Consider the following 16,838-nt stretch of genomic DNA (forward strand, 5'->3'; position numbering starts at 1 on the left):
GCACAGACTAAATTGTTTAATGTTTGACAGCATTTTCTATTTTGTATGTCACGTTTGGTTCCTTGCCTAGCCTTGTGTTTGGGGTGGGCAAGGTGAGTAAGGAGTCCTTGCTTCTTGCTCGAGGGAGAGCCAAATTGGCTCTCCTCCACTAGCAAGGATTTTCCATGTAATTACGTCTTCCAAAGGTGAAAACGGATTATACGCTAACACGTTGCCGCGGAGTAAGCGGTTTCTGAGAAAGTTGCGCAAGCAACGGAGGAAATCCCGAACTGCATGGCCGCCGCCGCCTCCGTGCCGGCGCGCGGCTAAACCCCCAGTAACCCCCACCCCCTCCGCCGCGCCGCCGCAAAACCCAGCCGCTACCATGCGCCGCCTCCCACCCCTCCCCCACCCCACCTCCGCCTCCACCTCCACCTCCGATGTCGTCGCCGAGCTCGGCCGCATCCTTTCCACTCGCCACTGGAACAAGGGCCGCGCCTACAAGCGCTTGCCCCCCTCCGTCACCGCCGCGCACGTCGTCGATCTCTTCCAAGCCTCCTTCTCGGCGCCCGCTCTAGACCCCGCCACCGCGCTCGCCTTCTTCGAGTGGGTCGCCCGCCGCCCCGGGTTCCGCCACACTGCCGCCTCCCACGCCGCGCTGCTCCAGCTCCTCGCCCGCTGCCCCGCGCCCGCCAACTACGAGAAGCTCGTCGTCTCCATGATCAAGTGCTCCGACACCGCGGAGGACATGCGCGCGTCCGTTGACGCCATTGAGGCAATCCGTCGAACGGGTGGTGCGCGCCTGGCGCTGTCCCCGAAGTGCTATAACTTTGCGCTCAGGTCACTCGCGCAGTACGGTATGACAGAGTATATGGGGAAGGTGTACTCGCAGCTCGTGCAGGATGGGTTGTTGCCAGACACGGTGACTTACAACACCATGATCAAGGCGTACTGCAAGAAGGGTTGCCTCACCATGGCACACCGGTATTTCCGGCTGCTGAGGGAGTCTGGGATGGAGCCGGATACATTCACGTGTAATGCATTGGTGATGGGGTACTGCCGAGCGGGTGACTTGAGGAAGGCTTGCTGGCTACTCCTAATGATGCCGCTGATGGGTTGTGGGAGAAATGAGTACTCCTACACCATTTTGATTCAGGGTCTCTGTGAAGCGCGGCATGTATGGGAGGCGCTTGTGCTTCTGTTCATGATGCAGCAGGATGAGTGCTCCCCGAATCTGCACACGTATACAATTTTGATAAATGGTCTTTGTAAGGAGGGTAGGATTCGTGACGCCAAGGTGTTGCTTGATGAAATGCCTCGGAGAGGGGTGGTTCCAAGTGTTTGGACATATAATGCAATGATTGATGGGTATTGTAAGTCGGGAGATACAAAGGATGCGTTGGGGATCAAGGAGCTGATGGAAGGAAATGGGTGTGACCCAGATGATTGGACATACAACAGTTTGATTCATGGCCTCTGTAATGGGAAGACAGACGAAGCTGAAGAATTGATGAATAGTGCTATTGTGAGAGGTTTCAGACCTACAGTTGTTACATTCACTAACTTGATCAATGGGTATTGCAAGGCTGAAAGGATCGATGATGCACTCAGGGTAAAGAATATGATGACGTCAAGCAAGTGCAAACTTGATTTACAGGCATATGGAACGTTGATCAATAGCCTCATCAAGAAGGATAGGTTGAAAGAGGCTAAAGAGACGTTAAATGAAATTTTGGCAAATGGTTTTGTTCCTAATGTCGTCATCTACACCTCTATAATTGATGGCTATTGCAAGAGTGGGAAGGTTGATGCTGCACTAGAGGTCTTCAAACTGATGGAACATGAAGGTTGCCATCCAAATGCCTGGACATACAACTCTTTGATGTATGGGTTAATTCGGGATCAAAAGCTTCACAAGGCAATGGCTTTAATAACTAAAATGCAAGAGGATGGAATAACTGCTAGTGTTATTACCTATACTACTCTGATTCAAGGCCAGTGCAACAAACATGATTTTGATAATGCTTTCAGGTTATTTGAAATGATGGAGCAGAATGGCTTGACACCTGATGAGCAAGCATACAATGTCCTAACTGATGCACTATGCAAGTCTGGAAGAACTAAAGAAGCTTATTCTTTTCTTGTCAGGAAAGGAGTAACCCTAACAAAGGTAACATATACCTCTTTAATTGATGGTTTTAGCAAGGCAGGCAACACTGACATTGCCGCGGCCCTTATAGAGAAGATGGTCTGTGAGGGCTGTAAACCAGATTCGTACACATATAGTGTATTGTTGCATGCTTTATGTAAACAAAAAAAGCTGCAGGAAGCTTTGCCTATACTGGATCAGATGACCCTCAGGGGAATCAAGTGTAACATTGTTGCCTATACAATACTTATCGATGAAATGATCAAGGAAGGGAAGCATGACCATGCTAAAAGGATGTTCAGTGAAATGATTTCATCAGGACATAAGCCTAGTGCGCCCACATATACTGTATTCATTAACTCATACTGCAAGGAAGGTCGAATAGAGGAGGCTGAGAACCTGATTGTGGACATGGAAAGAGAAGGTGTTCAACCTGATGTGGTGACCTATAACATATATATTGATGGTTGTGGGCATATGGGGTACATTAACCGTGCATTTTCTACTCTGAAGCGCATGATGGATGCATCATGTGAGCCAAATTACTGGACCTATTGTATTTTGCTCAAGCATTTCCTAAAAAGTAGTTTGGTTAATGTTCATTATGTAGACACTTCTGGCTTGTGGAACGTGATAGAGTTGGACACAGTATGGCAGCTTCTTGAAACGATGGTGAAGCATGGTTTAAATCCCACAAAAGTGACATACAGTTCTATCATCGCAGGATTTTGCAAAGCAACACGTCTTGAAGAAGCATGTGTGCTTCTTGATCATATGTGTGGAAAAGGCATGTCTCCCAATGAAGAGATATACACAATGCTTATCAAGTGCTGTTGTGACACCAAGTTCTTTAAAAAGGCCTTATCATTTGTTGGCAACATGATAGATTGCGGGTTTCAGCCTCATCTTGAGTCCTACCAGTATCTTATTATAGGCCTCTGTGATGAAGGAGACTTTGACAAGGCTGAATCACTATTCCGTGACTTGCTTGGAATGGACTATAATCATGATGAAGTTGCATGGAAAATTCTAAATGACGGCTTGCTCAAAGCTGGCCATGTCAATATCTGTTCCCAGTTGCTGTCCACTATGGAGAATAGACATTGTCCCATTAATTCTGAGACATATGCCATGGTGACTAAAAACATGCATGAGGCATCGGTCGGTGTGGTTGGTGAACTCAGAGGAGAAGCTACCTGAGTGACATTTCCTTCCATGCAAATAAATGGTAATTTATCATTAGCCATTCTTTTCCTTGGTGAGCAATTGATTAATTGCATACTTGCTATGAGCCCAAGCTCAACATTTTGACAGCAACTCGTTTCATCTGGGAACTCTGATCCAATGGTAAGTGTGAAAGTGTCCCCCACAAATCATGTAAAGAATGCTGCTCGCACCACATTATATTAAAACGTTTTATTGCCTGAAACAGCATAGTTCAGTCTCTCTCTTTTTTTGTTCATGGCTGCATTTGACCTTCTATGTTTTTTCTCTTTGGATCAAGGAAAAAATTTGCTTGCATGTTTTGGAGTTTGCCCAAAGAAACTGAATTTTATTTTTATTATTCTTTGCCAGGAAGGGATAATCTGCAATGTTAATAGTAGTGAGGTGCAAATGCAAGCTACATGGAACATTACGTTGTAGAAAACTATCTTGAGACAATCAGCACACGGTTAGGACATCATTTGATCAGCATTATCCTGAGACATGTTTGTCAAGGTGACTGTCTCGTTGGTAGCAAGATTTTCGTATGAATTCCTAGTCAAATGAAAGGCACTTCTCATCATTCTGGTATGTACTTCTTATGAATTCAACTTTCTTTGCCATGCATTTGGTGATCTAGAAAGCATAACAAGTTTGCAGATTGTCATAACATATAGCTTCTCAGTTTTCTTGTCACAATCTTATGCTCCATCATTCTTTTTCTGCAGATGCTTCACCTTCACACTCGGGCTTCTCATCAGGGAAGTGTATAGAGCCCAGTGACCATTTTATTTCTACATAGATCAGTGTATTCTGGGTCAACTTGGATGGCTTCGTATTGTCAATTTTCAGAAGCTACTCTCTTCAGCAGAAGATCTATGGTGAGTCTGCTGTTTACTGCCTTCCATCTTTACTCTGTTGGTATCTATTGCTCCCTAACTGCAGTTCAGGTCCATAGGAAACAGGAGACTTAGAACAACTGCTGAATAGTCCTGGATTCATCGAGTTTCATTTTTTTTAATTGCTTTTAGGGTAATATATCTGTCAGTCTTTCCCTTTGCATTTCTTTGATTGCTACATTAACGGTTCAACTATCATATATCACTTTTAACATGGGTGCATTTACTTTTGTAGGGGATCAGATATTATTTATAGAAGTGACAAAAAAGGGTGATCATCCCGAATGAACGGGACTTAGAAATGTTGCATATGTAGTATATGTTTAATGTTAAAAATTCAACATGTGTTTACTATACTAGCAACTCTAATAGAAAATATGGGCTCCCATACCGAGTCTAGTACTCGAATCTACCACAAGGATTAAGGTTCACAAATTATCTTCTGTGTTGACCTCTTGCTCTATGTTAAATGGAAGAACGGAGAAAAACAGAAAAGATATAGGAATGTGATGTAAAAAAATTAGGAAGAGACGTTTCGAACACATGAATTAAAATTACAGAAATTGTGTAGCATATATTTTTTCAAATAATTTATATATTTTTTAGTTACAACTCAATGACAAATAGGACCAAGAAGCAATAGAACTTTTTATTCCTTGAGGCATGTTTAGTAGAGCTCTCTTGATCTAAATTTTTTGGAGGAGTGATTGTATAGGGAAAATGATTATATTGTTGAAATTGATTCTCTAAGTTAAACTCTATGAAGAAAATAATTCTATAAGAAAAGTGAATTAGGAAAATCTGATTTTTTTTTTCAACTCATAGTATTTAGTTCATTTTAGATCCTATAAAATCCCTCTAGCAACTAAAAATTGCAAACTGTATTTGACAGAGCTCTGACTGATTTATAATGGGAGCTGATCCAGGAAATCTACCAAACAGGTCTTTAAGAAGCCCGAAAACAATAAGATTAGCCCCTTGAAGTCATTGACCAATGGCCCCAATAAATCTGAGGCCCCACTGGTCAGCAGCTCTCTCTTTCTCTCGTTCTTATCTGAAGTCCCTGACGGCCTGACCCTTCTTCTCTGCTCTCTCGTTCTCTGCTCATCCTATCTCGCCGCTCTCTTCCTCTCCCGCGGTTGCGAGGTGAGGTAGGCCGAGACCGAGAGTGACGCTGCGGTGGAGGACCAAGCCGACCTCTGATTTCACCCCATCCGTCCATGGCGCGCACGGTGCGGCGGCGAGCACCCGTCCATGGACGGCGACGGCGTACAGTCTGCTAATCAACCATTTCTCTCCGCCGGCCCATACCCCTTCCCTTGTTTCTTCTCCAACTCCCGAAAGGCGCCCGCCGCCGCCGCCTCTTCTTCTCCGCCGGGCCTGGGGATGCTGGGGTGGGGAACAACGGGGAGAGGGGAGGTGGGGGTGTCGTCGCCCGCCGGTTGGTATGGCGCCCCGCCACAAGCGAAGCGCCGCCCTTGCGGCCGGCCTGTCTCAGTGACGGCCAGGCCAGTGGGAGGACGCGTCCGGCGGCGGAGCCTCGTGGTCGTGCGGGCCGGCGGGCCGCCGAGCACGAACGCGCTCATCCTGGCGTTCGTGCTGCCGCTCTCCCTCTTCGTCGGCACCCTCATCACCGCCGCCCGTGTCGCCGACGACCTCGACGAGCGCTTTCTACGGGAGGTACGCAACGCTCGCAGCAAGGATTGCAAATTTGTTTGGTCCTAACAGCATCAGTAACATTTCGAATGAGCTCGTCTGCGCTGAGCCTAGTTAATAATGAAAAAAAAATTGAAAAAGTAGATTCGAACTATCAGACGATGCGTTTTTACTATTCAATGATAGAATTCTAGCGGTGCTTTGGGTGTTCAAGAAGGAGAGGCATGGGATTAGTTAGGAACATATGTGAACGGAAGAGCATGCTGCTTACATTTGTCCAAATGATGCGTATCGCAGATGGAGATCAACCAAGCGATAATGGAAGAGAACGAGGCATCCGGTGATAACAGCGACGAAGATGATGATGACAGGGCGCGTGATGAAGGAGAGGAGGAAGAAGAGGATGAGCAGCCAGCGGTGGAGAAACAAAAGCCTGCTGTTGTTGGTGCTGCTGCACCACGCACCAGGAACAGGCCGAGAAGGCAAGTATGACCGAGAAAGATTGTGTTCATTTTTGCTCTCGGAAATGCTTGTAAATGCTTCTATTTGCTTGGCAAATTACGCATCCAAACTGCAGTTGTATAAAGTTACCATATGCCGATTAGAGTATGCAGTATGCACCCTTTTATAGTTTTATGAGATGAAGGAAGCGTAGTGTCGGAGTTTGGTTAAAGATTCATGGCCTCATGCGGATGCTTTTGGTCTACACCTTACCGTTTCCTAACCGCTAAACAGTTGAAATTTTTTTCCCACTAATTTAGCAAGTTACACATACATGCATAGATACCAAAATGTATATCAAGCTAGTATAGTTGTATTCCATGCAAAATTATTTAGTAGATTTTCAGAAGATTGATGTATCTTATTTCGTATTTGGAGTCTGATTATTAGTGCCCAAGCTCTGGAGTGATCTTTGGAATGGAATTTCACCTCTACATTTGTATCCACAACTTCATTCCTTTGCCACCAGCCAACAGCACAGTTGCACAAGCTAAGCAGCTAGAATACTTTCAGGAAGCATATGGGCAGTTTTTTTTTCTCGAGAGTAATTTCAGAGGTTACGACAACAAATTGAGTGTTTGATCTCAAGTTGGCGCACAGAACCCAGGTACATGGACTTACATAGGGATCAATCAACAGTTTTCGTCGATATCTTAAACACAAGTTTTTTCCCTGGTTTCTTCTAAATGACTACTCAACACAAGAGGTTTGCTTTGCGTAAGCATATGATCCTACCAGGTATGATTGTGTTCTGTGTTCAGACCAAACTGAAAAGACACCGGAACACCTTTTTCTTCATTGTGTTCTAGCGAAGATCTGCTGGTCTTTTGCTGGAATTGAGAAAATTCCGCATCCTCAATACCCAGAAGAGAGAGGCCGATATATCAGGTTTCATGAGGCATCTCGATAGCAGGGAGGCGTCATTCATGATGTTCATGCGGCTGCACATTTGCTAGGTTTCTTTTTTTCCTTCAGGGAAGCACATTTCCATAACTGGCTGTATGTCACGGTAATGCGGGGTCTAACCGTCGCTCAAATCTCTGAGAAGCCAGAGAACTCAGGGAGTTTCATATTACTGGTATTTGTTACTGGACATTACTATCATAGATCAAACAAAAGTGACTACAAGCCCGTCCAGGGAATGCCAATTTGCCACGCACTTTGCATCCTCGCACTGGGCTTACTACTGACATGCTAAGGAGGGTCAAGACGGCCACACGCAAGGGAGACTTTGTAAAAACTACAAAGAGAAAGCGAAGGTACATGAAGGGCAACCGTTACATCGTATAGAGGTAAATTTGATAAATAACTAAATATGTAGAAAATTTACCTGTAGGAAAGGAAGAATGCTACGGTGTAATTCCAGAAAAAAAAAACTCTGATGCTGCCTCGAACCTGCAATGAGAGAAGTTCTGTAACTGATCTAATTATATTGCTTCAAGACTAAACACATTTATATCGATTTGATGGTTGCAAATATTGGGATTTTGGTCTGCAAGAAATATATTTGTATGTAATGATGCTTGAATAGTTCTTTACTTTACCTTTTCAGAAGGCAGAAACATCTGTGGAGCTCTTCAATATCAGTTTCAACTTAAGCAAAAGCAACAGTACACCGATTGTGAGGATAAGTGACGTTTTAAAGACGAGATAAATTATGACACTTAGAAACCTAAAATAAATTGGTTCTAAAAACTTCACAATATAAATCTACCTTAATTTCTATCTAAATGTGATCTAGATTTATCTAGTATGTTTACTCTACTGTTTAAGAGAATTATAACCTACTCTATTAAGGTAAATTATAATTATGTAAATACGAAAACGTAAATAAGGTAGAGAGACAAACTCAGCACAAGGGATTTTTATCTCGTAGTATCGGTGATATGAATACCACCCCTAGTTCACGTTGGAGCTCCACAAAGGATATGCTTTGTGCCGAGTCTCTTTTGATCATGGCTCTTAAGGTATCAAGTTACCAAGATAAGATCTTAAGCACGATGAGCTACGAAGCCACTAAGATAAAGTCTCATCACTAGCCTATCTTCTGTTCACTTGTCGCCGTGATCACTTATGAGCTTGAACCACCAAGTCAAGGGTCTCCGTATCCCCGTACATGTATCTTGCCACCGCTTCACATCAAGTCGGAGGGTCAACAAGCTTGAGCCACCAAGGCACAAGATGATGATGAGTCACCAAGACTCCAATACGCTCGCAACCCACTCGGTACAAGGTAGGATCATTCGTTGATCACTTCTTCAAGCTGCAACACCTAGCTACAACTCACTCTAGACCTATAAGCACTTAAACACTCTCTAATCTTGTACTTAATCATCTTGGATAATCACTTTAAATATTTTGGTGGCTTGAATATCTTCTCAAATGTATATAAACTTTTTCTATACTTCAGCGACATGCCACACCTTCAAATGACTGAGTAGAGGGTTATTTATAGCCTTAAACCCGCTAACTAGCCATTTTTCCAACGGCTCAAAAAGGTTGTTAACATAGGATGATCCGGTGAAAATAATAGTACTAATTTCGGATCATCCGGTGAGTATAAACTTAGAAACTAGCCGCTGGAACTCCACTCAATATCTCTGTGAACACTGTACACTTCGGTGTGCCTTCAAATCCATCATCGAACCTTCTGGTGATCTTGAGTCATCCAAGTCTTTACAGCCTCTTTGTGTAAAATACTCTGATCCATTCATCAGGTGTTCATTCCCTTCACACCGTACCATCCGATGAGTTAAATATTATCTTCTTTTCGCTAGAGACGCTCCGATATGACTATCTCTGTGATCACCGAACTATCCGGTGAGTTGATCTTCATTCTTCAGCACTTACAGTCGTCTCTGCAAGAAATGCTCCGGTGCTATACTCTGGTGTGCACAAATCAAGCACCGGGTCTTCCGATGAGTTGATGTTCAGTCTTTCTGCACTTGCATTCTTCTCTGTGAGAAATATTCCGGTGTTACCCAGTGCAGATCACCGGACTATCCGGTGAGGTCCTCAGTCTTCTCCACTTTGTTAGAAATACTCCGGTAAGTTCATATCCTATTCATCGGGCTATCCTGTGAGGCTATCAAACTCTGGACGCAATGCTCCGGTGAGTGTAAACTTCACTACACCAGACCTTCCAGTAGGACAAATCTTCTGTGACTTCTCTAATTCAATCAAATTTTATCCCGGCTGTGATGAATTCTTGATGTATTACATCTATGAGATCTAATAACATATATTTTTGATAAATATATCAGTCCTAATAATTATATTATCATTAATCACTAAAATTATAATTATAATTTAATAGTATCATTTTTCTGCACTACAAAAGGTAAAAGGTAAGAGAAGAAGAATACAGTTGAGGAGCCGGTTCTCTGCCAAGGAATCCACCACCCATGCCGGCTTCACAACAGTGAGTCCCTTACTGAACGCTCTGTATTAAACAGCACCATGATCATCAATTTCATCATAAACAACCAAAAAAAAAACATAGTAAAACAAACACTGAGGTTCCCTTCCCTTGCCCTCCATTATACACCTCAGATTCCTCATTTTGCTATCAGGGAGGTGGCTACAAACAATGTGCGCCACCGTATGCCTCGAGAAGTAGTTAACAAACCGGCCTCCATTGTTGAGCATAATCTCCTTCAGCTCCTACCAAACCCCAAACAATGAGGGGAAAAAACAAAAATGAGGTTAAGTCGCCATAATCCCCACTGGTGTCGATACAGTAGTTCTATTATGATCAGATAATTAAGTGTGAAAAATGCTTAAGATGAGCTGGTGGTGCGCGGAACTGTGCAGCGAGCTTGCTGTTCTTTGCGGTCACATAGCTGCCAAAATCGGTGAACAGGGAGGAGGAGAATGCGTGGCGAGGGTTTTTAGTGAGGTCTCTTTTCTTTCTTCTTCTTCTCTTTCTTTTTTTCCTCCTTCTTTATCCATCATTTTCAATGGAGTTCCAACCGATAGCGGATTGGAGCCCCCTAGATCCGCCCCAGGGTGCAGAAGTCAAACAAACCTATCGAACTATAATTCTTAGATGCTGTGCACCGGGAAAAAGAAGCAGAGAGATGTAGACAGTCATTCTTGAGAACTAGTTGGATACATATCAGTTTGCTTACTGCAAAGTCGATGAGGTCGCACTCAAAAGCCCACAGCCAGTGACGAGAAAGAAAAATGCATCTTTAACCAAGCACAATCATAGGCAGGCATTGTATACACGTTACACAAGCGTTAGGAGTTTGCAACAAGCAATTGTATCCGAACTAACTTTTGCCGTGGAAACTGATACATGTAGCATTAGAAGAAAAAAAAGGGCGAATATATGTGTGTCTTCACAAAGATTTTGTTTACAGACTTGGTGAATTCACAACAGCCATTCAGAGTTTTGAGAAGAAGAAAACACATAAGAGTAGAATATTACCTGTCACACGTACCCACAAAAAAAATACATGCTACTTCAACAATGCTTTTACCCGAGAACTCTTTGGAAAGTGTAACGTGACACTACCGCACAGCCATGTGCAATATGTACATTTACAGCAATTGTTACGCTCACCGGCTGGCTAATCCAAAATTAGCACCAATATATTTTGGTTATTAATAATTGTTTTTAGCACCAACATGCTAGGTAGGTTTATCGTGTATTTTCCATGATTTGGCGGTAACCAGGTGCGTCGAAGGAATAGATGTATGTCTCTCTGCTAGCCAGTGACAGAGCTTCACCAAAATTTCAAAGGGGCTAAAAAACAAAATAAATTCGAAAATGTTTGAGTGCTAAACCATTCAACTAATATGTGGCATAATTTATAGTCATCATTTCTCAAACTTGGTTCAAAATACATATTCTAGTAAGATTAATAGATTGCAATACCTAGAAACAAATCTAAAAAGTAATTATATATATATATATATAAATTACAACTAACCATGGTATTAGACCGATAGCCACTACATATTAGCTTTTTGAACGCTTTCCATCAAAAGTCATTTATTATATCTTTATAGCTATACTTATTTATAATTTGACCATCAATCCATACTAGCAAGCTATTGGCAGGAAAGTTATTTTTCATCTTGTTCTGTAACTAGAAGCGTTTATTTATAGACAGTTGGAGTAAGTGAGCTATAATCTAAACAAAATTAGGTCACATGGCTGCATACCCGATGTTAAAAAAAATTGGCAAAAAGGCATGGGGCCACGACCCATGTTGGCTGGCCTAAGCTCTGTCTCTGCTGCAAGCCACAGCCAAGTTTGATCGCCCCCAATAATTTTGAGAAAATTTCTCATTTGTAATCAGAAGATAAGATAATTTTTTATTTATCATCCTACGAAATGAACTTTCTTATTTATTATGCTTCTAATTTTTATTTCTTCCTCACCACTGTTGTTCATTTAACTCATAGAAAAGACATATTTGCCTTTGGGGAAGAGAACGATGGCCTCGGACACACACATAAAACACATTATTTTCTCGTCACACACATTAAACGTCTTAACATCCACATGGTATAAAAATATAAAACTTGCAACTAAGAAGTATATTCATAGGTGACAACTTATATACAAAAATCTTATTTAATATACTATAGTTTCTTGTTAAAAAGTATTGTAAATATTAAACTAAATCGTATTAAAAAAACAGCCACAACATTAATACAACCACCGCAGTTCAATCACCTTGTTATTTTTATATCTATTTTTCTACAATAGAAAACACAACAAATAATCACACTAAAATTATTAAAATTTTCTACAACTTTGATATTCACCACAAACATTAATTTTGGCTTTTTCTATGCTTAATCATAGTCACAATGTAACTATGTAGCTCCTCTAATGATCTACCATCAACACGATTTCATAAATTCAATGTTCAAAAACCCTATGAAAAGCATAAAGGAATTGTCTACAACTCTATAGTATATCACATTCTATGATTCGATATCTAAAGAGCCTTAAACTTTGATTAGCTATCAACGGCTATGCCCGAGGCTGCCATCCTTTTTTCTAAGGACAAATATATATTTTTTATGGGTTAAATGGACGATAGTGATGAGAAAGAAATGTAAATTAGAAACAGTATCAAATAAATAAGTTTATTTCATAAGATAACATATAAAAATTCAATTATCTTTTGAGCAAATAAAGAATTTTCTCAGTAACTTTTGAGCACCGAATATGTGCTGCCTTAGACATATGTGCTGCTTAGACATGCCCCCAAGCAAAAAAAAAAACACACAGGTAGGCCGACTTCAACCCAGGTAAAACCCACCAAATTGTGGCGGGGGCACGAGGTGGGGTAGCATCATTAGGGGGGAGGGGAGGAGGGAGCAGCACATATCGACGGTTCAACTTATCGATTGTTTTCGCTCAAAAATCACGGTAACCGAGCTTACCACTCCGCATCGATAATAGAAACCGACCGGTTTTCAAATTTAAATTAAAAAATTCAAAAAATAAAAAAATCAATTTTTAAAAAAACTAGAGACAATTCTAAGACCTTATGTGAAAAAAATTTGAAAAATAATGTCGTTTGCATCGTATTCTATATGGAGGAAGTTTGAAAAAAATAATGTCGTTTGCATCATATTTTATAAGGAGGAAGTTTGAAAAAAAAAGTTGAAGCGTGCAACTCATTTAACTTATTTTAAGGAAAAATTCTTAACATATAAACACATCTTTTTTAAGTACATTAAGAGGATCTTTAAAATCGGTTTCACTTTATTTAGAGTTTTATTAATTTTTTCATAATTTTACAAAGTTCGCAAGCATAGGTAAATATGTTAAGAAATACCATTGTAATTAACTTTTTCATATCTACAATTATTTTTCTTACATAAAGTATAGTATAAGTAAACTAATAGTGGTTAGTTATTAATTAATCTAGTTACAACATATTTACACAACTTTGCATGTAACAATAACTATTTCATAATTTCATATATTATTAAAAGACATAGGATCATAGAAGAAGACTAATAAAATTAGTTTCATGATTTTTAGATTAGCAAATAATAAACTATTCATTTACCTAGGTTTAGCAAAATACATTTTCTCACATAAAATATTCAATTTTTTATGAACCTTGTGAGGGAGCGGCCACCGCAGCGCAACGCGGAGGGTGGTGGAGACGCGAACGCGAGGGCGAGGGGAGGACGAAACCAAAGCGAATGCCCGCAAAAAGGACCAAAAAACCAGGAGGGCAAAGGCCAAAGGGAACCAGAGCAGGGGGAGGGAAATAAAACTACTGGCCAAACCCTAGCCGAGCCCCGTGTCAGCCCTCCGCCTGCCCCGCCACGATGCGCCGGGCGAAACCGCCGCCGCCGCCGCAGCCGTCGACGGAGATCCGGTACCGCGGGGTGCGGAGGCGGCCGTCGGGGCGCTACGCCGCCGAGATCCGGGACCCGACCAAGAAGACCCCGATCTGGCTCGGGACCTTCGATTCCGCCGAGGCCGCCGCGCGCGCGTACGACACCGCCGCCCGGTCCCTCCGCGGGCCCACCGCCCGCACCAACTTCCCCAACGCCGCGCCCTCCGCGCCGCCGTCACGGCCGCGTGCGGCCGTGGCGGCTGCGGCGGCCACGTCCAGCCACAGCAGCACCGTAGAGTCATGGAGCGGCCGCCGCAGCCGCACCGTAGAGTCATGGAGCGGCGGCGCCCCCCGCGCCGCTGCCGCCCTAGCACGCAGCGCCGCCCCGACGGAGGAGGACTGCCGCAGCTACTGCGGCTCATCGTCGTCCGTCCTCTGCGAAGACAGCGGCGGAGACGACGCGGCCGCCTCCCGCGCGCCCCTGCCCTTCGATCTGAACCTGCCGCCTCCTCTAGATGCGGCCGCCGAGGCCGATCAGATGGGTGCCCGCTACGACACGCTGCTCCGCCTCTAGCTCACGAGAATAGCGAGGATTCCGAGGCAGGATTCAGAACAAGATCGAGGCAAACGCTGCTCTCTGCTCCGCTCTTGTCCTTCTTTGGCTGATCCGGTGGTGTTCCCTCGCTAGATGGATAATTCTTGCTTTTCCCCCTTTCTTTTCTTCTTTTTTCTTACCACGATGATGATGACGATGATTCGATATGTGAATAATTCTGTCATGTAAACTGCGAGGAAGGAAATCTGAGCTTTTCCTTTAACTTTCTCTAGTATTTCGGGTGATATTGCTGCTGCTGTTGTTTCATTAGTTGGAAAGGTAATGGAAGAAATCAAGAGAAATTATTTATTCATATGCAGTTGATGCTTTGCTGCTGCTGCTTTATCATCACTGAGCTCGTCTGACTGAACTGAGCAGAACATGCATAGCATTATCTACTAATTCATCTACTGAAGTGCAAAACATCATATCAATGTATGACTTGCAAGTTGCAAAGTTGCAAGTTGCAAAGTTGCAAGTATGATGGGTATATTATCTGAAAGTTCTAAACAGATACTTGGATTTCGCAATATTATCTGAAAGTTCTAAGCTAGTACTTGGATTTTGCAGTGGTTCTTCTCTCAAGCCGGCTGATTCTATTCGTTTGCTATTTCTTGTAAGCATTGGCATAAGATTGACTGGTTCATTGATCATATCTTGTGGCCTTGAAGCAATTTCTTGAAGACTCATTTGTCGTGACTCTGAAGCAATTCCCTGAAGACTCGAGACGATGATGTAGATTATTTGCTCATTGAGATGTGTATGTTTCAGGATGTCTAATTCTGATGAGTAACACATGTGTAGCTCCTGCTTATGCATAATTGTTGGCCCTTCCTTATAGTGTGAGTGTACAAATACAATGCTCATCTGTCATGTTTGATTAACTGAATGTTCATCTCGAAACAAGTGGTCGAATTGAACCGCAGGAGTTATAGTTCGTAGTCCTAGTTTCCTGATGATATCTAAATTGTATAAGCTTGATTCTTCTCTGGTGTCTTAAGTTTGCTACCTGTACATGCATTTTCAGTGTGTTTCTGATTGAAAAGAAGCATTGGCAAAAGCCAACGGGAGAAAAATTTCTTGTGTTCAATACTGGTCAGCTGGACCTGGAAAGGCAATACCGATAACGCTGGCACGACGTTGTTGATGACGTTTTCAGCTATGGAAATGTATTTTGCTGCCGGCCGGATGCACAGGTATGGTGTAGGAGTAATTTTGAGTTAGGATTTGAATTCTATCTTCTGTCGTTACTGCCATTGTCAAAGAAGAAGGATCCTCTGCACTCTGAACCGAATCTACTACCGGCAAGAAGTTGAACTTTTTACAAGTCAGTTTTCACTGGATCTATTCTGAATCCATTCTGCCACTGCCACTTCTAATAGTAGCAGGAGTTTCTCCAGTGGGAAACAACCTGAGCAGCGTTTTCTCACTTCACCACATAGTGGAACAGGAGGTGCCTTTTGGTATTCCTGTAAAACAGAAAATTCTTGGTGCTGAACTGGACAAAGGAGAAAACTGCCAGAGGAAGGTAACTAGTAAACTCTCAGCTGTGCTTTCGGCCTGTTCTCTAGGCAGTCCAAAAGAACATCTTTGCTTTCGTGGGCCTCATCTTTGCCGGGCTCTAAAAAAGGCTCATATTCAGATGACCTCGTCCATGGCATCAGTGCATGATACACTCGGTCGTCTCTCTCTGAAAATAAACTCTACTCTGCTGTCTGGACTCGAGAGTCCAGACCATTTTCTTTGACCAGGTGATGGTTCGTCTTGCTGTAATCTGCTTCGTCTTCCCCGGCCAGCACCGATCAAACCGTTCACGGGCGTGCAATACGCGTTTCCTATTTGACAGTGTTTGACTTGTGAATGGGACCCTAGCTGCGTCATATGTTAGTCGTCTGATCATTCCGTTAGACCTTGTAAGCGCGTTTTCTTCTCTTCATCAGGCTTTCAGCCCTTGTCACCACTGCATCTTGCTCAGTTCCTTTACGAAATGCAAGTTCACGTCATCTCAGCCGTGTATCTATTCCATTTAATATTATCCATCTGTTAATTCTCCCCAAATACTATATATTTTTTCACATATCTTTTTAATACAAATGAACGATCCTGGTAAGTTATATGTGCACAAAAGGCTAGTGGAAATTTCGCTTACCAATTCGCTTGCTCGTGGTGATGTGTTGGAGCCGCGCAAGTGTCGAAGGGCGCAGTGCACCACAGATGCCACTGCTACCGGCCACAGCTGTTCTCATGACGGAAGCAATTTTTCCTTCCCTCACTGTTGTCTTACTTGTGTCTGAACGAGTTCGTCTCCTACTTGTTTCACAGATTTGGGACCTTTCCGTGCCGTCCGACTTGATTCTGTTTGCAAGGTGGGGGCAATGGATGGTTGCATTGCATCTATGCAGTTTTGTGAGCTGAGTACAGCGCATGCATATGAAACCACAAGCTGTGTGTAAGTTTCGTTCTTGTGGCGTAAGTGTTAGTGTTCCGATGTAGTAGGCTTAGTGTCAATTTAATAGGTTGGAGCCAATTTAGAT

General features: G+C 42.8%; 2 protein-coding genes across 8 annotated transcripts; both read left to right on the forward strand.

Annotated features, from left to right (window-relative positions):
• Window positions 1–261: 261 nt before the first annotated feature.
• LOC133927275 (pentatricopeptide repeat-containing protein At5g65560-like) lies at window positions 262–6,321 on the forward strand. 7 transcript variants are annotated; one of them, XM_062373660.1, is made up of 5 exons: window positions 262–3,475; window positions 3,704–3,919; window positions 4,060–4,212; window positions 4,282–4,363; window positions 4,466–4,629. In XM_062373660.1, exon 1 carries the CDS (start codon window positions 365–367, stop codon window positions 3,326–3,328), a length of 2,964 nt encoding a protein of 987 aa, XP_062229644.1. In that variant the 5' UTR covers window positions 262–364; the 3' UTR covers window positions 3,329–3,475; window positions 3,704–3,919; window positions 4,060–4,212; window positions 4,282–4,363; window positions 4,466–4,629. The 7 variants fall into 7 exon arrangements, with proteins under 7 accessions (XP_062229644.1, XP_062229648.1, XP_062229650.1 ...); XM_062373664.1 differs by having other exon boundaries at window positions 4,290–4,363; XM_062373666.1 differs by having other exon boundaries at window positions 3,704–3,847.
• Window positions 6,322–13,518: 7,197 nt separating this feature from the next.
• LOC133927276 (ethylene-responsive transcription factor 3-like) lies at window positions 13,519–15,289 on the forward strand. Its single transcript, XM_062373667.1, has 2 exons — window positions 13,519–14,583; window positions 14,875–15,289. The coding sequence occupies exon 1, from the start codon at window positions 13,699–13,701 to the stop codon at window positions 14,281–14,283; it is 585 nt and encodes a 194-aa protein (XP_062229651.1). The 5' UTR covers window positions 13,519–13,698; the 3' UTR covers window positions 14,284–14,583; window positions 14,875–15,289.
• The last annotated feature ends 1,549 nt before the right edge of the window (window positions 15,290–16,838 follow it).

This window comes from Phragmites australis, chromosome 8, assembly GCF_958298935.1.
Source record: "Phragmites australis chromosome 8, lpPhrAust1.1, whole genome shotgun sequence".
In the NCBI taxonomy this organism is placed as follows: Eukaryota; Viridiplantae; Streptophyta; class Magnoliopsida; order Poales; family Poaceae; genus Phragmites; species Phragmites australis.

What these genes read in the sequence shown, in the direction of transcription:
- LOC133927275 (XM_062373662.1), top strand. Translation starts at nt 365, where the DNA reads ATGCGCCGCCTCCCACCCCTCCCCCACCCCACCTCCGCCTCCACCTCC.
- LOC133927276 (XM_062373667.1), top strand. Translation starts at nt 13,699, where the DNA reads ATGCGCCGGGCGAAACCGCCGCCGCCGCCGCAGCCGTCGACGGAGATC.